A 25,045-nucleotide genomic window follows, 5' to 3' on the forward strand; every position below is an offset into this window, starting at 1 on the left:
TCCTCCTGTCTCCTCCTCCTCCTCCTCCTCCTCCTTTGGCTTCCTCTGCTTCTTCCTCCTCCTCCTCCTCCTCCTCTGAGCTTTTCTTTCGCTTCCTCCACTACCTCTCCTCCTTCATCTTCCCCTCCCTCCCTCCCTCCCTTTCCCCGCCATGCCCTCCCCCCCCTCCCTCACCCCTTCCTCCTCCCCTCCCCCCCCCCCCCTCCCTCCCTTCTCCCCCCTCCAGATGCACCTCCTTCCCCAACCCCCGCCCCATCCCCTCCCCCAGCCCCAGCACCACCACCAGCCCCAGCACCACCACCACCAGCAGCAGCATCATCATCATCTCCTCTCAGGTTCGTATCACTCCTCCCTTGCCTCGTTTGCTTCTTGTTTCCTTCTACCACCCCACTTTCTCTCTGCCCTCCCCCTACGACCACATGGGCTCCCTCGTCTCGCCCACCTGATCGAACCTTCGCCCCCATGACCTTAGAATGCCCGTCGTCTACTTTGTAGCGTTGGTTTCTATACTTTCAGAGTGCCCATTAGATTGCTAGATTCGGAGAGCTTCAGTACGAGCCCATCGAAGGTGTGCCTGCCATGCAATTTGAATACTACAGACGCTGAAGATGGTGAAGATCAAGTGTAGTTTTAGTAATTAATCTTCTCATCGTGCGAAACGTCGGATGGTTAATGTGGCCTTCATCTCGTTCATTGTTTGGTTGACTGCTGCAGATTCAGATTCAGAAGCGCATCCCTCCGTGGACGACAATCACGATGAGTACGAGTTCTTCTTACTTCTCCATGTTTGACCGCGACATCTTCTCCATGTTTGACCGCTATGTCGCGTAGTATGCCAATGACGAATTCGAGTTCTTCGCTCCACGAGATTGTTGATCTTATTTCTGTCTCTACAATGTCTTCTTTTCGAGGTGACGAAACGTAACCCAGTCACTAAGTTGCTTGGAACGTTATATTAGGCAGCTTGCTCCGTGCAAGTAGACACATATGAGCTCCTATCTCGTGTGTTGGCTCGATATACTTTTTGATGCGTGCGCTAGGACGTAAAATTCCGGCACTGTCGATCCGGAGTTATAAATTTTTGAAGCAATTGATTTGTTTCAACTTGGAATGTGCACAATCGTTCACCTGAGTACGTTTCCAAAAGTTTCTTTCCAATTGCCCATTGAGCGCGGAACTCTCAATATATTTTCGCCTTTTTCTAGGATAGTACGACATTGCATTGCTCCAAGTCATGTTGTTGACGTAGAAAGAAAGTCCTATGGGGCGAAGGGTTTAGTTTGTGCCCTTGTGAAGCTCTGTTCTGATTTACCGCAGATCATGAGTTCGGAATACAGACCTTCATCTACATCCGCTGGTGACGCAACAATTGAGCTAGGTCTTCAAAACTTAGAATGCTTACATAAGAAGAGCCATGGGTCTCATGCTTAGTTTATTGCCTTTTTCTCAGTCAGATCCAAGATGTCTCTATCCTTGTGTCATAAAAGCCATGTGCACAGATACTCACGAAAATGCCATAAACGCATTTTGAAACTCTTACACATGGTATTGTGTGAACCGAAACAACTTTCCAAACTTGGAACTTACATGGAGACTTTTAAATTGAAGCATTTGTAAAGAAATGCCTTGAGAAAAAGTTGCAACCTAAGCTTGAGATTAAGTTTTGATCGATTCAACATTCCAAGGAGTACCTAAGTAATCTTTCATGATTTTACAATGTCTTGAAAATCACCGCCTTTATATTGAACATAAATCAGATTTGGAATTGGAATTGGTAGATGTCTGATATATGTACCAATTTCAAATCTGATATATGTTCAATATACGGGTGTGAATCTTCAGCAATCTCCGGTGCATTACACACCACGAAGGCCTACTTAGGTACTCCTCGAAGAGACCTGATGTCAGAAGGCTCCATAGACATGTCAAGGCAAATTTATATGAATCCAGAGGAAAGGGCTATTTGGAACACCAGTTTTTCAACTCGTAATATTCTTATCCATTGTAGAAATTTTATATTTAGTCATAGAGTTGCATTTCCAAATTAAAGGAGGATTATTAGAAATGATACACGGATATTGAACTAAGGTTGCAAAAATCTAAGCTGTGCCAGCGAAAGTGACCTTGGGAGAATAACTCGCACATGTTGAAGTCGTTCATGTATTTCTCCAAAGCATTGGATAGGGATCTGCATCTTAGAATAAGTATTTCAAGGGCATGTAGAGGAATGATGTCGCTTGTGATTCAAGCAACAGAAGGAGAGAGAGATGATAGTGATTGTGTTAACGTCCTTGGGAGGCCCAATACAGCCTATGAGAGAGAGGAAGAGAGAGAGAGAAAGGGGGGGGGGGGAGCAGGTCCATTTTAGTTGACCTGTGAGCTTTTAAGGAACCTCATCAAGCTTTGCATCATCGGGGAGCCCTTCCCAGTGAGAAAGAAAGAAAGAAAGAAAGTCTATTAACGTCCACTGGAGACCAAAAGGTCTATGGGACAGCAAGAAACCCTCTAGTACATCTGCTTTAGGGAGGGCACATGGCAGCTCCCAAGGGAGTGCTTACGCAACCCCCAAAAAGATCCTGCCTGGGATGTTATGGAGGAGACCTTACTGTAATGAGACCTTACTGTTTACAGGGCTTTATTGTTAAGATCTTGGTGCCAAAAGGCCTTCACAACCTCTTCAAATAGCTAGTCAAGTAGCTTAAATTCATACAAATAGATACTAAATTACGTTGAAACCCAGTCTATTTCTTGTTTTTGGAAGATCTGGCAAAAGGATGGTTTTTCTAGAGCTGCTTTGGTTAGCCTACGTTGATATTTTTGTTACATTATAGAGAGCCTCATTTCATGTTTGCTTAACTTTGAGCTCATCTGCCTGTATGCCTCTAGCAGTTTCTTATGCCACTTGCATTATGGCCGTGGATACACAGCACTGAATTTCCCACAATTACGGAGGCACCAGCATCATCAAGCACGATGGGCACATCCCACACCACAGGTGCCTGTACTGCTGAGAGGCATCAAAAGTCAACATGTTATATTCTTGGGAGTGTAACGAGGCCCCTTATTAGGAAAAGACAAGCAAGCTTCTAGAATTTCCCAAATAAAAAGACCCATTCTCACCTAATTCTCCATATTCATTATCTTGAATCACAAAAAACTATTTCTTAATAACTCCAAAAACATAAGGTAAAGTATTTTTATCCCATCGTAAGCATTCATATCACCCTTACTGGCCGAAGCACATTCTTGTTGGAAAACTTTTTCCCATTTTGCTTGGAGCACAAGCAACGTGTTAAAACATGTAAAATGTATGCATCTGCCAAAGCAGGCACCAAAATCGAGGCTAAGTAATGGAGGGCCTTGTCTACAGCAGGCAACTCTTTGTAGGCTAAAATTGCAGCTCCAAAAGCATTTTGGGCAGTGTGGACAGGATGAGGGCCCCACAGCCCTGCACTTTTAGAGAGCAGGGGGTCCTGTGGTGTAGCACAGCAGAACTTTTTAAATCTACTCCCTCTAAAGGCAAACTAGGCTTTGTGTTCCTCTAACCCTTGTTATCAAACCACTTGGCCTATTAGTAACTTGTATCCCCGCCTTTTGTGTTGTGACATACTAGCCCCATGCCACTATACATGCCAGCCTGCTATGTAGATAGTAATTCCAGCGGTAGCCATTCAGATGGCATTTAAGGTTTCAAGAGGGCCAGGGAACATCCCAGGCTCTAGGAAACACATTGGTTGGGCACAGTGGATTAGCGTTTTCACCCGCTCCATGAGGACTGACCCAGAGCCAACTAACTCAGAAGCCAGACAAGTGTGTTGAGTGCTTTGATGCTGGGATGCTCCCCTGCACTAGCCGAACGGCCAAGCCTGTAGACTGACGTAACCAGGGCTGACTGGACCTTTATGCTGACCCGACCTGGGTCTGTTGCCGACCAGGTCAGCAGCCATAATTAGCCGCCCGGGCTGCCTGTTTGTCCTATTTAAGGGCCAGCTGCTGGTGCCTATTGCTGGTCCTAGTCCCAGCCAATCTGCCCGCTCCAGGGCTTCTGTCAGTCTACAGGTCTGCCCTAAACTAGAGCCACTGCCAGCCCTAGTTGCTGTGCTGGCAGTAGTCCACGTGGATGCCCTGAAGTGTGACAACTACTCTGCTGCCCATGTGCCAGTCTTCTGTTCAGCCCATGTGGCAGTGTTCTCCTCTGCTCAGCCCATGTGGCAGTGTTCTCCTCTGCCCACACAGCTTCTCTCAAAACCATCCCTCTTTAGATGTCAAGTGCCTTAGTCCTCCTCATTTAGGGGCTCACAGATGGGGTGTTGACCCCACTATTCCGACACAAGGCAATCATGCTAGAGACCTGGAGGACAGGTGGATGAGTACCCCCTAGATAACGTAATGGACAAGACCATTCTCCAAGATTTTTGTTTCTCTTTGAGTTCGCTACATTGACTACCATTACCATCGGGGAGAGGATGGGACTTGGTGTTATGAGTTTCTTATAGGCCCTAGGGGGTCTTTAAAGCTAGATCCCCCTCTTGTTGTCAGCATTTGCCCATGAACCCTTACCTAGCTGGAGGTGAGCCACAATTGTGTAAGGACGACTTTGGTTGTGGGAGGGCCGGGGGCCTTAAGGAGGTGCAGTGGGACTCTGGGGAGTGTTTTTGGCCCATAGAGACGGAGCAGTCCACATGGAGTGTGCAGGTGCCCTTCTTTTTGTATACCAGTCGTTGGCAGCCTCCTCTTGGACACCATCGTATGAGAGGTGCTGGCTTGAGCAATATGTGCCGCATGGGTTCATCACAAATCCTGGTTTTATCATGGTTAGCATCCTGGAGCCTGCTGATGGTAGGGCAATAGGTTTGACCTGCTATCACACTCATATACATCTGGCTGGACATCATATACACCTTGTGAGGGATATGGGAGCAAGGCACAAATGGTTCTGAAAGACTACTTAGCATTGTGTTGGTTGTTGGTACTTGATACCATAGGAAGCGGGCCTGATCTCCGAGAAGTAGGCTGCCTTGCAGGTAGCCTTTCTTTTCAGCACCTGAAGGATACATTGTATTATTTTCTTTATTTTCATAGGAGGTTCTTTTTGTTGAAAGAAAAAGATCTAACAAGTTCACATGCCCTTCGTAGGGATAGTACTATTTATGGCTAGACGTAATAACTACCCACCTCAGTGACAGAAAAGGTTACACATTTGCACATTCTATCGTCACTTCTGATCCATGTCCTTTTGTTTGTTTGTATCTCAAGGTTATGCATTCCAACCCTTACTTTGTGTGAAAGTAGTTGTTGTAGAAACACCCTGAAACGGTGATTGGGTTTGTTTTGCAAGAAGTACCTAAGGCCAATGCCTCAGCAGAACCCATGAAAGGGCCTCCATGAACTTTTGCTCTGTAAAGGGCATCTGCAAATGGGATATGCAAGGGTTTGTAGGTATGTGCTATGCATTGATGTGCAACCTCCTAGTATAGAGCCTCGCTCCATGAGAGTGACCTATTGAAGGAACTTTTCACAAATGATTGCACTTCATGGTCCGAGCTGTAGCATTTACGATTTTCATGTGACATGGAGATTTTTCTTTGTTATCCTATATTATCATTCTTAAATATCTTTTACGAGAGAGATTCTAGTGTTGTTATGTACCATGAGTAGATGATCAGCTGCCACTCTTTTGTCATAACCTTATCCTACGCAACATCGAGGTTCAGCTCGGCCTTAGAGATTGCACATTCAATGGGCCATATAGGAAAATGGACTTGGAAAGTTTTTATGTACACAAAGATTTGTGTGATTGCTTCCACCCTCACGAGAGGCTGCTTTGCATTGTAGGAATGGGTAGAGGGGCTAGGGTTTCCTGTTGGTGTTCCCCTCATCATCATCTCACACAATGATAGATTGAGCATGTGGTTCAATGTGTGGAGATCAACATCTATATGATCATATAGATTTTGCATTATGGCTCCTTGGACTTCTGGCTAGAACGGAGGTTTGTTGAGACGAAACTTGTAGGATTGAATGAAGGGATTAGAAGTACCCATGGAACTAAGGGGGAGATACCATCATAGTTGTTGCCAATGTATAGGGATGTATGTGCAATGTGCACGTGTTAACGATGATGAAGGCTCTTTGAAAGATGCTTGAGATTATTATATTTTTGGTGTTTGAGGGTCAAATCAAGGGATGGATGGGCTGGGTCCATCTTTTGTGTAGGGTAAGGGTTCAATAATGAGTTGAGTAGGGGAAGTTCAAGGTTTAGGGAAGAGGGGGTCAGTGGGATGTTGAAGGGTTAGGGAATAGGTAAAGAATAAGCCAAGTAGGTGGAGCATATTTTAGGCAAGGCAATTGGTGGGAGAGCTCAAGAAAAATCATTCAAGCTGCATACAGGAAGCATTCCCAAGCAGGGTGTATTCTCAGATTTTTGCTGATATGTTTGTTGGTATGCCTTATCAGTTCCCTTCTAAGATAGCTGCAGACCATGCCAAAGTCTTGGAGATGGGTAGCAAACCAATAAAAAAAAAAATCTTCCTTAAGATGAATTTGAAGAAGTATCTCTTGAGAAACATTTCATGTCTTATAGCTCCTCCTTTTTTTTCTAGAGAAAAGAAACTTTCTATAAATGCTTGAAAAACATTATACAAATCAGCTTCCAAAAGGAGCTAATAATGGTAAGTACAAAGAAAAACTGGCTGTCAGAAAGAAACAAGCCTATTTTCCGAGAAACCAGCTGAATGCCTAGGAAATCTTTGGAATAAGGTATAACATCAAAGGAGGGCTACTTCGTTCACCACCCAGCCATGGCTTCATGAGAGCTGCTCCCGTAAGAACCTGCATGTCCGTTGTCCTATGATACCTCTTGCTTTCCAAGATCAGCTCTCCTGCCTAGAAGCCTCCCCTGAACCCAACACTTGTGAAGTGTCTCCTTGTTTGGTGCCACGTGTCCCACTAGGAACCTTAGAGAGGGCTTCCCTATTGCACCCCTCATTTATGCTTAAGCCTAGGTATAAGCATAAACCCAAGCCTTCGTAGCCACACCAATAAGCAAGTGTTGTCAAGCCCTCTTGGTCTCCCGCCTCACCATAACCAAGCCTTGATTATGGTTGACGTAACATTCCCTTTCCCTTAAGAATGGTTTACATCCTCGAAAACAAAATTGGGAAACCTCCTCTGGAGATTGCTTACCCTTTCCCATGTTGAACTGTCTTCAGGTCTATCTTTCCACTTAACCAGACATTCTTGCCATATTACATATCGTGCTCTTTTTTCTTGTCTATCTAAAATTCTCTCTGGTTCATGTGGTAAAGATGCAGGTTCAATGAGTTCAACTAGGACTTCATTTCCAATGAGATTATCATCATCTCCTAACTTCCTTTTTAGCCTACTCACATGAAAAACTGGATGTACTCCGAATCCCTCAGGTAAGGCTAATTTGTAAGCAAGTTCTCCAATTCTCTTAAGTATTGTGAATGGTCCACAATACCTAGGAGATAACTTAGGATATTAACCTGTCTTTAAGGATTCTGAAGATTCAGGTACCTTAAGATAGACTTTCTCATTTACTTTAAACTCCAATCTTCTACGGTGAGGGTTTGCATAACTTCGTGCTCTATCCTGAGCTCTTCTTATGCTATCTTTAGCTAACTTAAGAATTTGATTCATATCTTCAAGAAAGTCTTTGGCGGCTTGAATCTTCTCTTTTTCGAGTCCCTGCCATTGGGGCTCTTGGTTGAAATCCAAACATCATCATGAATGGACTAAAACCTGTAGCTAAATGTTTGGCACTTATATGCAAATTCTAATATGGGCAAATACTGTTCCCAATTAGTTTTTCATTTATATATATATATGCTCGAAGCATATCCTCAATGATCTGATTGACCCTTTCAGTTTGACCATCACTCTATGGATGATCCGTGGTGCTCATATTCAACGAAGTTTCCAATCTCATAAACACAGCCCTTCAAAAATTGTTTTTAAATTTGCTATCCTAGTCACTAACGATACTGGCTGGTAGCCCGTACAATTTATAGATATGCTCCACAAATAGCCTAGCTAATTTCGGAGTTTTAACATCTTCATTGACAGGAATAAAATGAGCCATCGTGGTCAACCGATCAACAATTACCCATACAGAGTTGTGTCCCCTCTGTGTTCTAGGTAATCCTAGAATAAAATCCATGGAGATGCTTTCCTATTTGCCAGATGGAATCTCCAATGGGTGTAGGAGATCTCCAACCTTAAGGCATTCAGCCTTATTGACCTGGCATTTTTAGCACTTCAATACATAGTCTTGGACGTCCTTACCTATTCTAGGCCAAAAGAATTGCCTTTCCAGAAGCGCATATGTCTTTTGAATTCCTGGGTGTCCAGCACTCATACTATCATGACATTCAAATAGAATTTGGCGCGTAATGTCATTATTATCCGGGACATATACTCCACCCTTGTAGAGTAGGTAGCCATCCTCAATAGTATATTTTTTCCACTTGAGTCCTTTATCACCAACCTGTGGTGTGTCGCCACATTTCCATGCGGCTACTCAGTGAAAGCCTCTCGATTAGTTGGATCCCTATTTCTAATTGCTTTCCATATTTCAGAGTAGTGAGGATCAAACTGACATTTCTCTTTTAAAGACTCTAGGAAATCATTCTGAAATTGAGTAAAACTCAATTCATTAACAATTGGCATTCGGCTAAGGGAGTCTGCTACCACATTGAGCTTCCTTTTCCGATATGTCAATTGTATATCAAACTCTTGCATTAATTCAGTCCATCTAGCTTTTCTACCTTTAAGCTCTGGTTGATTGCAAATCCACTTAATGTTCTCTTGATCAAAGATGATCTCGGATTTGGCACCATACAAATAGTGCCTCCACTTCTTCAAAGCATAGACTATAGCATACAGTTCTTTCTCATATGCTAAGTAATTTCGTTGGGCACGATGTAAGTTTTCGCTTTCAAAAGTCTCTGGTCGACCTTTTTGTAAAAGTACTGCCCCAACAGCAAAATCACTGGCATGTGTCTCAACCACGAATGGTTCATTGGGATCCACTACCTTTAAGACAAGAGCTGCTGTTATAGCTACTTGTAATTTTTCAAAACTTCTCTTTTTGAGGTTCATCCCATATGAAGGTGCTTCCCTTCCCCTTAAGCTAGTCCATCATCGGAACATCAATCTTAGCATAATCTTGGATGAATCTCCTATAGAATCCAGACAAACCTAAGAATATATGAAATTCTTCTAGGTTTGTAGGATGTGGCCATTCCAAAATAGCCCTTACTTTTTAGGATCCATACGAACCCCTTCTTGGGATATTATATGTCCCAAGCACTTTACTTCTTTTGCAAAGAATTCACATTTGGATTCTTTAGCAAAAAGTGAATTATCTCTAAGCAGCTGTAACACTTTTTGCAAATGTTCCAAATGCTTTTTCTTGGTCTTACTGTAAATAAGGATATCATCTAGAAATACTAAATATGGCCTTAAGACACTATTCATAAGTGTCATGAAAGTTAATGGACCATTTGTTAATCCAAATGGCATTACTTTAAACTGATAATGCCCATATCTAGTATGAAATGATGTCTTAGGGACATCCTTTTCCCTAATTCGTACTAGGTGATATCTTGACCTTAAATCGATTTTAGTAGAATATTTTGCTCCTTGCAATTGATCAAAGAGCTCATCAATGCGAGACATAGGATACTTATTTTTCATGGTGATTTTATTTAATGCTCGGTAATCTATGCATAAACGCATAGTACCATTCTTTTTCTTTACCAGTAAACTGGTGCAGACCTAGGTGAGCTACTTGGTTGAATTTGGCCTTTTTAAAGATATTCAGATAATTGTCTTTCAACCTTAAGTTCCTCCGTTTGACTAAGCCTATATGGGGCTTTGCAAATAGGGGTAGATCTAGGAATCAAATCTATTTTATGATCTAACTCTCTCAGGGGGTAAACCATCAGGCAATCAGACGGGAAAACATCTTTAAATTCAAACATTAAATCATTGAAAGAAGATTTATACTTTTTAACATGATAAAAAACAAGATTGCTTCTTTCCGATGCAGAAGACATCAAATCACCAATAAAAGTAAGTTCACAGAGATATACCTCACATTCTTCTAGGTGTAGTAGTTGTTCCAATTCCATTGAACAAATAAGAGGAGAGTTGGACACATCATGATCTAGAAGACTCTACTATATTTTTCAAACATAATGGAGTTATTAAGATAACTCCGCTACAAACTATGCCCAAGGCTATACAACCACCATTCTCGACCAAGAACAATATCAGTTCGATGGAGATGCATAATTTGGAAATCCAAGGCATCTTGATAGCCTTGAATATTCACCTCTACACCATGTATCATGGTGTCCCAAACCTTCTTATCACTGCCCTTTGCCAAAGAGACCACATATTTATGGGCACTTGGACTGTGAGGTAATTTTAATTTCTTAACTAACGAGTAGTTCAATTATGTGTTGCACTATCATCGACCATCACTCTGACCGTTTGCCCCTTTATTTGTTCATGCATCCTCAATAAATCATGAGGACCAAAGGTGGGCTGCCACATTGTCAATGATAGACAGCACATGTGGGTGCTATCCTCATGATAGAACTCTATTTCAGTGTACTTTTCAGTACCATTAAGCGGCAACACCTGCACCGCATGCACTTGTTTTTGTGGATGTCTATTTAGGGTCTTAGCTCCCGCTTGTTTATTTTCAGGGCAGCTCCAAGCAGCATGGTCTTTGCCCAAACATTTGAAGCAAAGATTTTCTTGGCTGGCCCTTTCATAATCCTTTTTCTTCAAGAGAGGATAAGTTTGTGTTTGATGTTTCTCAGGTGATCCCTGATAAGCCTCCTTCTTACTTAATAAAATCTGTTATATTTTGAGATCCATTGCCATAGAAATACATGTTTCTACTCTACCCAAGAGAACATACGACATTTTTCCACTTGTAACTGTCTGCCTGCAGCATTCAGCTGTCATCTTATGTATTGCCATCCTATGGCATAAGAGATCACATGGCCATTGCCGATCTCACATCGTCACCTACCCACCATGTATATTCACATTATGGTCTTCTCCTAAACTCAAGTAACCCTTAGATGTGGCTTCTCAACCTCCTTAAAAGCCTGGTCAAATAGTCTTGGAGACCTCTATAAACTGCCAAACACGGTAAATGCTCATCTAACATCAATTGCGTGCCATGTAAGAATAGTACGGCAACTTTTGGACACTGGTTTGCACTGAAACCCCTTTTGAATTGTCCAATCTCAAACCTAGACCGAAGAGTGTGGAAGCTTATTCACTTCATCCCATTTGTCAAACTAAAGCCTGTAGGATCTGTTGAGAGAGAGAGAGTGCAGGTAGCGAAGTGTAGCAGGAGTCTTAGCTGTCGCGTCAAACTTGGATAATAGGAATAAGAGAAGTACAAGGTACAAGTACCTAGACCTAGGACTAAGTGTCCTAGGTGTCGCATAGGACTAAGCATCCTATGTGGTCTAAAAGGCACTAATACTACAAGTGCCTTTATTTATGCCTATAAGGCACATACCATGGCCTATAGGGCATCACTAGAACCACCAGGAGATGGTCTACAAACCCCCCTCCATGGGATGGGCTGAAGTACTCTGGAAACATCTCAGAATACCTGGTATTTTCTGGTCATGGTGGCACATGTTCATCCTATGAATGTACAAGGGATGTCAGATCATGTAACAAAGGGAACCAAGTGTAAAGCCTGTCGAAAGACTTCGAACTTGGGACAAGGAAGTGCCTTTGTAAACATATCTGCTATGTTGTCCTCTCCGGGAAGATAGGACAACTCTATGTCTCCTGCTAACAACTGCTCCTGAACATAATGATAATGAACTTCAATATGCTTGGTACGCGCATGAAACACTGGGTTACGCGCAACGGCCAAAGCACTCTGGCTATCAGTGTAGAGAATAGTGGAGGATGTCTAGCGAATACCAAGATTTGTAAGTAACTGTCGAAGCCAAACACACTCTACTGTAGCGGTGAAAGCTGCCGTGTACTCAGCCTCACAGCTAGATGTGGCAACTGTTGGTTGCTTCTTGCTGAGCCAAGAGATACATGAATTGCCAAGCAAAAAATAATTGCCAGTATGTGACACTCTGGTGTCGGAACATCCTGCCCAGTCACTATCCGTGTAAGCATGCATGGTAAGTGAACATTGATCACCATAGAAGAGGGCTAAATCCCAAGTGCCTCTGAGATATTTGAAGACTCTCTTCACTGCCTGCCCATGCTGTGAACTGGGCATGTGCATGAATCTGTTGAGCTGAGATACTACATACTACAAGTCAGGTCTGGTGTGACATCCAACAGCTTGCTGATAAAGAGTGATATCACATGGTGGGCTCCCATCATGAGCTGAGAATTTGAAGCCAGGGTCCACTGGAGTAGAGATTGGCTTGCAATCCTCAAACTGAAAACGATGAAGGAGCTGTTTAATATACTTGGACTGAGACATCATGATACCCCCCTTAACATGAGCAAACTGAATGCCCAAATATTAATGGAGCTGTCCCATGTCTGACATGTCAAAAATCTGCTGCAAATCAGCCTTGAAAGCTGCAATTTTCTGAGTATCTGGGCCCATGATGAGCATATCATCCACATATAAAATCAGCACTAAAAAATCAGATCCACTCCCACGGACATAAAGAGTGGGTTCTGTGGGACTATTTTGAAAACCAAGAGATAGTAAGTGTGCATGAATTTTGGCATACCATGCCCTGGGTGCCTGCTTCAAACCATAAAGGGCTTTTCTAAGCCGGCATACCTTATTTTCAGAATTAACAACCTCAAAGCCAAGAGGTTGTGTGACATAGACTTCTTCCTGCAGATCCCCATGAAGAAAAGCAGTTTTGATGTCAAGCTGGTGCACTTGCCAATGATGATGGGCTGCAATGGCAATGCCACATCTAATGGTAGTAATCTTGGATGTGGGAGCAAATGTCTCCTCAAAGTCAATGCCTTGTTGTTGGGCATAATGGCATGTTTGCCGGGAGGGAGATCTACGAATTCCCATGTGTCATTTTTAGCAATGGAATGTAACTCAGCTCTCATTGCATCCATCCACTCTTTGCTGTCAAAAGCATCTTTATGGCACAGGGGCTCTTCATTGCAAGCTGTAGCAAGGAGTGCAAACTCAAGAAAGTGACCATGCTGTTTATTCCCTGATCTTGTCCGGGCAGCAAAAGGCTGATCTTGTTTGCTGTCCCTCAATGTATCAAGAAGCCATCTGGGAACTTGCCTTTGCTGTCTATTGACAGCTCTTTCTTCAATGACTGCATCATGAATAGTGGGATCATTTTGTGCCGGAAGAGAAACCTGCAAATCAGCATGAGCTAGTGGCTGATTATTGCTTGGTGCCTGTAGGAGGCTCATGTTGCTGGTCAAAGTCCTCTTCTGAGGATGGCAGAGGTAACCAAGATTCAAAGGCTTCAAACATGTCAACATCTGGCTTAGCTTTGCAGTCCACAAGAGGAGAAGCTGAATGTTCAACAAAGATTACATCTCTACTGACAATAATCTTCCCAGTATTTGGTTGGTATAACCGATACCCTCTGCTTTCTGAGGATGGCAGAGGTAACCAAGATTCAAAGGCATCAAACATGTCAACATCTGGCTTAGCTTTGCAGTCCACAAGAGAAGCTGAATGTTCAACAAAGATTACATCTCTACTGACAATAATCTTCCCAGTATTTGGTTGGTATAACCGATACCCTCTGCTTTCTTGGCTGTAACCAATAAATATGCATTTGATTGCCTTGTCATCAAGTTTATGTCTCAGCTGAGATGGTACATGAACATATGCAAGAGACCCAAAGACTCTCATGTGTGAAAGTGAAGGCTTCCTGCCTTTCCATGCTTCATAAGGTGTAACAGTCTGCAATGCCTGTGTAGGTGATCTATTCAGCACATAGTTGGCACACATCACTGCATCAAGCCAAAATTTATTGGGCAAAGACTTGGCCTTAAGCATGCATCTGGCCATCTCCATTGTGGACCTGTTTTCCTTTCAGAAACAGGATTTTGCTGAGGAGTGTAAGGAGTAGTACATGAGTGAATAATGCCCCGTGAAGACAGAAATACATCAAACTCCTTTGACATATACTCTCCCCTCCTATCTGTGTTGAGGGTGACAAGCTTGCATCCTGATTTATTCTCAACCATATTCAGCCATCTCTGAAAGCATAAGAAAACATCAGATTTGGCTTTTAAAGGATATATCCAGAAATATCTTGTGAAATCATCAATGAGAGTCATGAAATACTTGTAGCCCCCAATGGCATTTGTCCTCATTGGGCCACAGACATCACTGTGCACTAGCTGAAATTTCCTTTGTGAGAGTTTTGGACAATTCTTTTGAAAAGGAAATCGATGCATCTTACCCAAAAGACAACCCTCACACACATGTTTGGAAACTGTGTGAGTTTGAGGTACATCATTTGCCATCTGTTGTGATTGTAGCTTTGCAAGAGCTCTATAATTGAGATGGCCCATTCTCTCATGCCAAAGATGAGTTTCAGCAAGCTGTGAATCTGAAATAGCCAATGCTTCAATAGAAAGTGCAGCTGAGTGATGATCAAGGTGATAAAGCCCCTTTTGCAAAGTGCCAGTGAGAACTATGGCATTGTCATCACGAAGATCATAAACTAGGCATGTGTAGCCATCAAAAATAACTCTGAAACCTGAAGTGGCAATTGCTGAAATTGAAATGAAGTTGACTTCAATTTCAGGCACAAAAAGAACATTTGTCAGAGTAACAGGATGGCTTGAAATGGATGTGAGCTGCACATCTCCAATTCCTTTTACAGCATATGAAGCATTATTAGCGCATGTGACAGTCTCCCCTCGAGGTGCATCAGCTAAAGAATGAAACAACCGTCTGCAAGATGTGACATGCTTGGAAGCACCACTATCAAAGTACTAGGACTGAGCATCATTAGCAGTAAAGAATGCATCAGCTTTGGAGGGATCAAATGAGCAATGGACAGCCCATGCCCAATCATCTTGAAGAGCATGTGCATGTGAAGCATTTTCTGGCTCATGGGATTCAATAGCATGAGAAGCATTAACTGTCAATCCTGCTTTCTTTTTCTCCAAAGCAATGTGCTTCCTGCATTCTGAAATGTCATGTCCAGGCTTGCGACAATAGTTGCATCTTTTCTTCTTTGACTTATCTGCTGTATTTTTAGATGCATGGGAGGAATTGCAGCTGCTATGCGCAGACTTTGGCTTGCCCATAGGCTTGGAAGCCTTGCCTCTTCCTGTCTGCTGTGAAGCAAATGCATGATCAGGAATAATGGCTTGTGTATTAGCTCTACTTTGCTCTTCCTGCAAAAGCAAAGTAACTAGCTGATCAAAAGAATAGTGGTCTGGATTACCCATGGCCACTAATCGAAGGGTTGTAGCAAACCCTTGATATGTATCTGGCAGTCCATTCAATGTGGTACTGACAAGCTGTGAATTTGGCACCACCTCATCAATGTTGGCAAGCTGTTCCATGAGGTCCTTGACCTTTGTCAGGTATGCATCCATAGAGTCACCTTCATTCATACTGACTTCCTGTAATTGCCTTCTCAAATATGCAACACGAGTTTCATCGCGAATCTGATAGAGAGAAGCCAATTTATCCCAAGCATCCTTTGTTGTCCTGCAAGACCGGATGTGTGGAATAATGATTCTCTTGCATGATAAAGCAATACATGAATGTGCATTTGCATCTCTTGCATCCCATCTAGACTGTTCTTGAGTTGGAAGAGCAGTAGCAGGAGTGCTAGAAGATGAGGTATCAGGAGGAGTACCTCCTGCAGAAGGACCAGCAGTAGAGGCAACCACTATAGCATTGCCTGGCCTCAGATCAGCCTGAGAAACAATATTCCACAAATGCTTTGCAACAAGAATATGTTTCATGAGATAACACCACATCGGATAGTTGGTGCCATCCAACTTATCATCTTCACGAAGGACGTCAAATAGATCTTAATTGTTCCCAGCCATAGCAAATGTGATACCCTGAAAAAGACCTGAAAACCCAAAAGCCTCAAGGCTATCACTGCAAAAAGCTGGCTGTCCAAAAATGACAGCAAATATCTGCAAATTTCTGACCCAAATCAAAGGGCAAATGCAGATCTGACCCAAATGTGACTGTGGCAGGCAATGTTCACTGCAAAAACAGCAAATTTGGCAAAAGCCCCAAATTTATTGAGGGCAAATAGGCCAAAAAGAGGGCAAATGCAGAAAAGCCCCAAATTTTGCGGAAATTTTTGCAAATGTGAACCAATGTATGCAAATCTGACTCAATGTCCCGCAAAAGTGACTCAATGTCCTACAATCTGACCCAATGTACTGCAAACAACAAGAGATTGCAGACCAAACTCCAAAGCCCCAATGTTCTTGCAAGAAATTGCAACCAAAGAAGGTGAAAAGAACTAGAAGCCCCAAGAAAATACCAATGTCCTGAATATGATCTTGTACGTGCGACACCTGTACGGAGATCTCGAGAGAAGTACTAGCTCTACGGACAGCTCAAGTACACCGTACGATGTACGGTGTACAGATGTACGACCGTATGGAAGAGGTACTGTGTACGTTGTACGGAGCAATACGTGGCTGTATGGTGTACGTTATGCAAGTACGGTGGTTGTACGGTGTGCGATGTAAGTACGTGGGTGTACGGATCAGTATGCAAGTACGTGGCTGTACGATGTATGGTAGCAGAGGTACGCAACTGGTACGGACGTAGTACTGAGCAGGTTGTATGGCGGTGCAAGTACTTAAGGATCTGTACGGTGATTGAAGTACGAAACTGTACGACGAAGCACATTACGATACTCTGTACGGAGAGCAGTACGGATGTACAGCGGGTGTATTGATCGTAGGTACGGAAATGTACAGTGGGTGTACTGATCGCAGGTACAACAGATATACGGACATCTGATACATAAATTTACGGGCAGTTGGTACGGACTGTACGGGGACAAGGAGCAGATCCGTGCTTTGATACCACTGTAGGATTGGTTGAGAGAGAGAGAGTGCAGGTAGCAAAGCGTAGCAGGAGTCTTAGCCATCACATCAAACTTGGATAATAGGAATAAGAGAAGTATAAGGTACAAGTACCTAGACCTAGGACTAAGTGTCCTAGGTGTCACATAGGACTAAGTGTCCTATGTGGTCTAATAGGCACTAATACTACAAGTGCCTTTATTTATGCCTACAAGGCACATACCATGGCCTATAGGGCATCACTAGAACCACCAGGAGATGGCCTGAGCCAGACACATTGCAAATTATTAATCGACCACTTGTAGCACAGGGAGAATATATATCCAAGCGAGCACTGTAGCTTCGCAATATGTGAATGCTGACAGCGCAAACACATGCGGGATTAATTCTTTCGTTCACGTCATAATTGTTGTCGTGGAAGCACCAAACCCCTTCCCCCACTTTGCTCTCCCTCTCCCTCTCTTGTTGCTACTCCAATTTTGTCCCTACAATAACTTCCGTCAGGGTCCTTAGATGTGTTGCCCAAAAGATGGCATGGGTCTTGTCCTTACAGCTACCTGCACGCACAGCACCAACTGTTCCGCGCATCAACTCAGAAGCATGCAAGTACGCATGTGTATCAACCATCGTTCTTGCATCCCCTCAATTCATCATCTCACAATAAAAAATGTGCAGCCGTTGTCACTCGTGACACCGGCTTCTCCACGTCTACCTCAACAGCCCAACTTCTCCACGCACAAGCAATTCTCTTTACCTCTTCCTTTGTGACCCGTCACCTCTACCCTCACCAAACCACAAATGTAGATACACATCCTGTTCCCTTTCTCCAGCTTCCCTCCTCTTTCGAGGACTCTTCCTCGGCCACTTTCTTCACTTGACCCTTCTCTTTTCTATTTACACCCATACCTTGACTCTTCAACAATGTAACCGTCCTCCCCCCCGTCCCCCCATAGGAACATGTCCACCCTACATGCCATGCCTTAATTACACATCTTGGGTCCTGGTGATCCGATTGGTGTGGGAAGAATCACAGCTGGAAGCTCCACCTCCCTCTGGACTCCATAGCAAAGGTGGGTCTGCAAAAAAGCCTAGAACAGCCTCCCGCATCAGTGTCACAACAAACAACTAAACACCCCCTATAGCCATTAACTAATTTTTCATATAACAATGCATTGACAGTTCATGAAAATTGAAAGTTGAAAGAGGGGTGTCTAAACTCTCTCCTTTTTTATTTTCCTGCCATAGGAGTCCTATCCAAGCTTAGAATTGACTCCCATTGACTCCTGTTAGTTGATTACTATTACTCCTTCCAGTTGCATGAGAGGCCCTAATCAAAATTGTTGCACTAAGTGAAAATTTCACCTTTTCAGGCTCAGTTCTTGCATGCACTCTTACCAACTACAATCTTCCTTCTACTCTTGCATTCATCTTTCCCAGATAGCAAATCTACATCTGCAATTGCATGCATCCTTGAGGAGCTTGCGATTTGACATTTGCACTTGCAAGCATTGATAGTTGGCTAGATTTAGATGCTCGTTTGGGAGAGACTAAAATGAAATTGTTTAGACTCCACAAGCAGTTTTAGCTTGAATGAAGAGATTTTGACTACTTTTTTATTAGCCTTCTCCTTTAGTGCTAGCCTTCATCATGGCTGAGTTTGCCCTTCACCTCCTGAGTGCCGATAGAAACTCAGTATGAAGACTTTGTATAAATGGATGCTCAAGTATGTGTGGGTGTGTGGATTTGTATGTGTGAGAGCATATTTTTATACTATGGTCTACACCCACTGCTGGGCGCTGATGACGTTAGTGGGGATGTCATAGTAGCTAGTCCTCGCTATGCGTGATGGAGTTTATGGTTCTCAATGAGTGACTATCGTGAGATTGAAACTGCACTATGTTGTGTTTTTAGAGGATGAGTTTGGGAATGTTCCTGGATTCATCTAGGTATATAGGGGAAGAGTTTTTTTCCTATAATTTTAACACCTGCTTGTGTTATCTGTGCCATGTGAACTTGAATCTGGAACTTGCATGTGGCCTTGGGTATTGCGGTGTCATGCATCTCACACCTGCTACCCCTATTGATAGTGATTTGCGTATATCTCGGGTGATTTTGTTTGAGTTTTGGAAAGGGATTGGGTTCAGAACAATTTTAAAATTATCTCCAGCATTTGTGGTTGTGTCTTGTGTGTGTACCCTTCATTCTGATCGTGAAAGCATTCGGGTAATGTCTCAAGAGTCACAAGTGCCTAGCTAGCCTAAAGTAAAATGGTTGCACAGGTCCAACCCATGTTAATATAGCACAATGGAGTAACCCAAAACTCTGGAAGGAGAAGTCAAGAACACCATTCTACTACCACCCTTGACAGATAAACCTGTGTATGCAAAGGATTTTTGGGGAAGATATCCACCACATTGTTCACCAAGCGGGACGATTGATGAGGTCAATGAAACCAATAGCATAGGCAATGGCTTCCCCCGTAGACGGTAGCACACAAGTAAGGCCTACCACACGTCTTTAAAAGTGCCGTCAAACAATTGCTGATTTCCATTATCAAAGACTTAATTACTACCTTGAATTTTCAAATATATAACTTAATTACTACCTTGAATTTTCAAGCGGGACGATTGATGAGGTCAATGAAACCAATAGCATAGGCAATGGCTTCCCCCGTAGACGGTAGCACACAATTAAGGCCTACCACACGTCTTTAAAAGTGCCGTCAAACAATTGCTGATTTCCATTATCAAAGACTTAATTACTACCTTGAATTTTCAAATATATAAACAGCAAATCAGAAATTCCACACAGAAGCACCATTCTTAAACTCACACTTGGTTTATGGCTTCCCCCGTGGATGGTAGCACACAAGTAAGGCCTACCACACGTCTTTAAAAGTGCCATCAAACAATTGCTGATTTCCATTATCAAAGACTTAATTACTACCTTGAATTTTCAAATATATAAACAGCAAATCAGAAATTCCACACAGAAGCACCATTCTTAAACTCACACTTGGTTTAGTTATTGGAATACGATGTACAGCAAGAATTTCTAAAGAAATAACAACGAAAGGGACACTGACCACTTCCCCCGGCAAGATATTAGTTCCCTGATGCATTTCATTCTTTATTTCAGAGATACAATAGTATCCCAAGCATGTTCATGGGTTTTAGTCAACAATGTTGTGATTTTTCAAGGTTAGGGTGTCTCACATAATTGAGCTCCTTATATGTTTCCGGTGGCTGGTGGTTTACCCATTTTTGTTCCATGATTCTCCACTCTCAATGTATATTAAAGGAGGGTTTTCCACATTCGCTTGCTTGCTGCTTAATAAAATATGGTGACACCTATGCAAAAGGTCTCCATTGAATTCTCATCATTACACACGAATGGTGTATGGGCAGAGGGTTCTGTTTTTTGGGTGCTTCTGTGTACCTATAGTTCCCATGATTGTCTGATATTAAGAGGGGGTAGCGCCCCTTGCTGTGGGCTGCTCAATCTGTTATCCGCATAAATGAAAGGGGTCAACCCACATAGTTAGTGCCCACCAGTCAATATGTGCAGCAAGACTTCTTCCCACCTTTGAACAACAGAATCCTTGTTTCGTCCATCTTTTACAAAAAATTTAGAATCAGAAGGTGAACACTTTCTTTCTCAAACCATGCAATAAGTTAATCTTAGTCCATGCCAGAAGTATAATGCTTGAATCATGTTCATTTGCTTTGTGTTTCAGATATGTGTATGTTGATCTCAGTGATATCTGCAAGGATGTTCGGTGCCCAATTTGTTTGGGTAAGCATCTAAACTCTCTTGCAATTGTGATGATGACTGTTAATTCAATGTACTTAAAACTGGGTTAAGAATCATCATCGTTTTTTTCAAGTTCCAACATCGATGACAGATAATGACGTGCGAGTTTATTCCAGGCATCATCCGTAAGACAAGGACTGTCATGGAATGCCTGCACAGGTTCTGCAGAGAGTGTATAGACAAGTCTATGCGGCTTGGGTGGGTTGTGCATGGCCCAACGAATAACATGTTTGGTGCAAGTTTTTCTTTTTAATTTGAGTTTTGTTTTGCTTGCTTTCTCTCTCTCTCTCTCTCTCTATATATATATATATATATATATGCCTACATATATATAAATAAATATATATATGTATCTACATATATGTATGTATGTATGTATGTATGTATCTCTCTCTCTCTCTGCATATATATATATATAGAGAGAGAGACACACACACACACATATATATACACATATATACATGCATATATGTGTGTGTGTACTGGCGGGCGGCTGTCTGTGTGTGTGTGTACACTATCTGTATCTTAACGGTTGTTTTCAAAGAAAGCATACTCTAATATTATGAAGTCATGTACTTGAAGGTACTTTTGCTGAGCCAGGACATCAGAGAGAACTTTGTATTTGTAGTATTTTCTGTTGAGATCTTGTCTTGAAGCTGATGGATTGTGTCATTCGCAGTAACAATGAATGCCCAGTATGTCGCACCCATTGTGCCAGTAGACGCTCCTTGCGTGACGATATCAACTTTGATGCCTTGATTGCTGCTCTGTACCCAGATCTGGATGTCTATGAAAAAGAGGTATATGCACTGCTGTAATTTTATGACTATCTACATTAGATATGGAATAGGGTTTTTGAGTAGATGAAGCTCTTATGGTCCCAAACAATGGCTTGGTTGTGTTCATAATGGCTTGACTACATGAATTTTGTGTGACTTGAAGAGCTTTGCACTGGGTTGAATCAGTTGCTTCTGCACAGATCTGAGGAACTAGGAACCAAGATAAATATACCTGCAATCATAACTATACTTCACTCTGTCTCAGGAACTGGCTCTGCGTGAAGATGATGAGCGTCGCAATAGACAGGTGGGTTCCGCATTAACCTGAGCGCCATGTGTTTCTATAAAATGAATTTGTGCTCGCTGCAATATGGCACATAAATTGCTCTGTTTTTATATGCCTCCTAGCTCACTTGGAATGCACCTGCTAAATGCTGTTTTTTACTGTGATCCTTTTCCTATTGTGCTGGAAATTGAAATAGGGACCACTTTGGAAAGATGGGCCCTAGGCTACACTAAGCAGTTGATCGTTCTTTAATCACACATTTCATCATGATATGCCAAATATCACTGTTATGAATTGTTTATTCGATGAGTTTGAGAGTTTGTAGATGGTAGTTTTGGATGTGATGAAATAAGCGGGGATGGATGTAGTTCATGTAGGCATGGCAAAACTTACTGTGTGAAGCTTTGTGACTTGTGAGTGGACTCATGTGAAGTAAAGGTTATACTAGTGGTATTTGTCTGCGATGCTAAATTTGAGTACAATTTTGGCTTTTCAGCAATTCATATAAAGTGGGCCTTTACTAATGGAAGAAACAATCTCAGTGCTGTAGAATCCAACAAACAAACGATGATATACAATAAAAAATAAGTTTTGGCTAGTGCAACGTCTTATGTTAAGTCTACTCACAAATTATAGCTGGTGTGTAGCTCCAAGAAAGTATTGCAGAAACATCCCTTCGTCAGTCAGATGCCATTGCCAGGCGATGCATGACTGCCAAGGCCACTGCTGCAGCTATTGTTAGAAAGGCACATAGCAGGTTTCGCCACACTGACAACCAGAACAGAAGCTCCAGCCAAGAAAGGGACTATGAACTGAGTGATACTCACCAAGATGGACTTATGGCACCTTATGAACAAGTTTTAACAGGGGATGATGCCTTGAGGGAGAAACGGATGCGAAGAAGAAGGCGGCCTTCAAACAATCTGCCTAGGGCATATAGTGATGAGGAACGAGCTCACAAGGATCATGCTATCGAAATGACAGAAACCCTCCAGGTGAAGGTCAAGAGAGAGACATCAACTAATGGTCCAGGGAGGAGAAATGGGCTGATTTCATGGGCGAGGGCTGGCGCACGGAGTCACATGCGCTATGGAAACTCAATCAGTGGCAGCAACAGACATCTTCATTGCATGCGTGCAGCTGTTCTTCTTGAATCTTTCTCTACTACAACTCGTCTAGAGAATGATATTGAGGTAAGTATATTTTCCTAAAAGAAAACATATAAAAGGAAGAAGTTTCTTTTGAAGAAGACTTTGCCTTTTTAGCAGCCTCAAATGTCTGCTGATGTGACCTGCCAGTTCATGTTATTGAGAACGATTGTTTTTGCGATGAATCGTGAATGTGCATCAAAAATTGTTTGAGATTATTGTCCGATGGTGCTCACTCTCGAGGGCTAATGGCTTTGCAGTTTGACGTGCATTTTACTCTAGAACCTTTTCACCAGTTTGATAATGAGGAATACCTTCCGAGTTTGGAAAAACCCAATCTCTGCTGCCCTGCTAATGTCACTGTACAGCATATTTGTAAGGTGAGATATCTGATGGTATGTATAATTTGTATAATTATCATAGAATCAAGTTTACCAAATCTGTGCTTTTCTGAAATACAAAGAGAACTCATGATCTTTCATGGATAGTCGAATGCACATCACCTGCTGATCCCTGCTTTCAGCAGCACGTCTACTGTGTCCTTCTGATCTAATCAACCAAACTGAATGCTTTTTCAGTTCCTTCTGAGTCGGCTATCGCCAATGCCAACTAGAGAACTCGAGCTTTTGATAGGGAACTCAACTCGCGAACCAGAGGCCAGGTTGGATGGCAATGTACGACAACAACCGAATGAGATAAGCGAGGCTATGGAGGTCCTTCACCCGCAAGTGACACTCGGGCAGATTTACACGCATTTCTGGAAATGCTCTGGGAATTTGGTAAGTAGTTCCCTTGGGACTAACTGCATGGTGACATATATGAAGCAAAAACTTTTCTGTAATGAACGTTTTTAGCATTAAGGGACATGATATTTCAGCGTTCATTATATTGCTCACTATAAGCTCTTTCTTATCCAAGTTTCATATCAGGTGCTGGATCGTGTTTTATGACACTGACCAGTACATGTCTTCTGTGTGCAGGCACTATTGTACCGCTTCAAATTTTAAATACACAGCACCATACCCCATTAACTTACTCCCCGATATAAGTCCTGGGAGCGCACATTATGGTCATGCTTCAAGGTTTTGGGAGCTTTTAGACAATTGCCCCTAATAGCTTGCTAACTTTAAGGAACTAACTAACCAATTTTGAAGAGCACGGCCTTCAAAATAGCATCTGTATGTGTAACTCAAGTTCCGAGGGCAATGAGGTTTACTTTGTGGCTTCATAGCTTTTGGCAGTTCACCCAAAACTAACTTTATGACCTATCCTTAAGTGTTAAAGCCTGTCAGATTCCACCTCTTGAAAAATGCTGAGAGTCATTCTTTGTAGATTTTTATATTACAATTTATGTTGTTTGGAAGCATTTCACATTGTTATGTGGCGTGAGGAATTTTCAAGAAAGACCCTGGCTCAGTTACCCTAAGAAAGGGTCAATTTGTAAATCAGATTTGGTTGAAGCCAATACCTGGACAGTTTCCAAATCGTGCTGGGTTCAACAGTTGTATTGGTTTTTTAAATTTATTCTCAAACTAAAAATCTTCCTCTGTAAGAGAATCAGGTTGTGGTCTATATCTTTTTCGGATGGGAAAGGTAAGGGACAAATGTGCACCAAAGAAGTAAATGTGCACCAAAGAAGTTCTACCTACTCACGCTAGCAAAGTGCGGATACCCCTCCTAGAACCAGTTGTGCAATTTGAAACGACAGTATGAAATGGTGGTCGTGTCTGAAAGACTGGTCCGTGGTTGTTTGATATGTTTGAAATTAGAATTTGTGATAAGTTTGGGGTTGATACGAGGAAAGAATTCTACTTTACAATGGTTAATGAAAGATCACAGAAATCTTACATAAAGGATTGCATATGGAACCAGCTCGTTGCATACTATATGTTCATCTCTAGCGATTGGAATGATTTCAGAGGTGTGCTCTCTGCAACTGGAATGGATTTGGGATTTGTCTG

The 25,045-nt window shown here is 42.4% G+C and overlaps 1 protein-coding gene across 1 annotated transcript; it reads left to right on the top strand.

Annotated features, from left to right (window-relative positions):
- Nucleotides 1–226: 226 nt before the first annotated feature.
- On the top strand, nucleotides 227–24,572 carry LOC147885958 (putative E3 ubiquitin-protein ligase RING1a). The gene is made up of 10 exons (XM_087396255.1): nucleotides 227–335; nucleotides 715–760; nucleotides 20,795–20,853; nucleotides 20,988–21,069; nucleotides 21,551–21,671; nucleotides 21,916–21,957; nucleotides 22,584–23,129; nucleotides 23,345–23,464; nucleotides 23,663–23,863; nucleotides 24,065–24,572. The coding sequence occupies exons 1-10, from the start codon at nucleotides 227–229 to the stop codon at nucleotides 24,089–24,091; spliced, it is 1,353 nt and encodes a 450-aa protein (XP_087252381.1). The 3' UTR covers nucleotides 24,092–24,572.
- The last annotated feature ends 473 nt before the right edge of the window (nucleotides 24,573–25,045 follow it).

Source organism: Dipteris shenzhenensis, chromosome 25 (assembly GCF_047967505.1).
Source record: "Dipteris shenzhenensis isolate YYH24624 ecotype China chromosome 25, Dip_SZ_1.0, whole genome shotgun sequence".
NCBI lineage: Eukaryota > Viridiplantae > Streptophyta > Polypodiopsida > Gleicheniales > Dipteridaceae > Dipteris > Dipteris shenzhenensis.

Coding starts and splice junctions, on each gene's coding strand:
- LOC147885958 (XM_087396255.1), top strand. CDS start 227: ATGCACCTCCTTCCCCAACCCCCGCCCCATCCCCTCCCCCAGCCCCAG. Junction 20,854..20,987: donor TCGGTGCCCAATTTGTTTGG/GTAAGCATCTAA, acceptor AGTTTATTCCAG/GCATCATCCGTAAGACAAGG. Junction 21,070..21,550: donor GACAAGTCTATGCGGCTTGG/GTGGGTTGTGCA, acceptor TGTCATTCGCAG/TAACAATGAATGCCCAGTAT.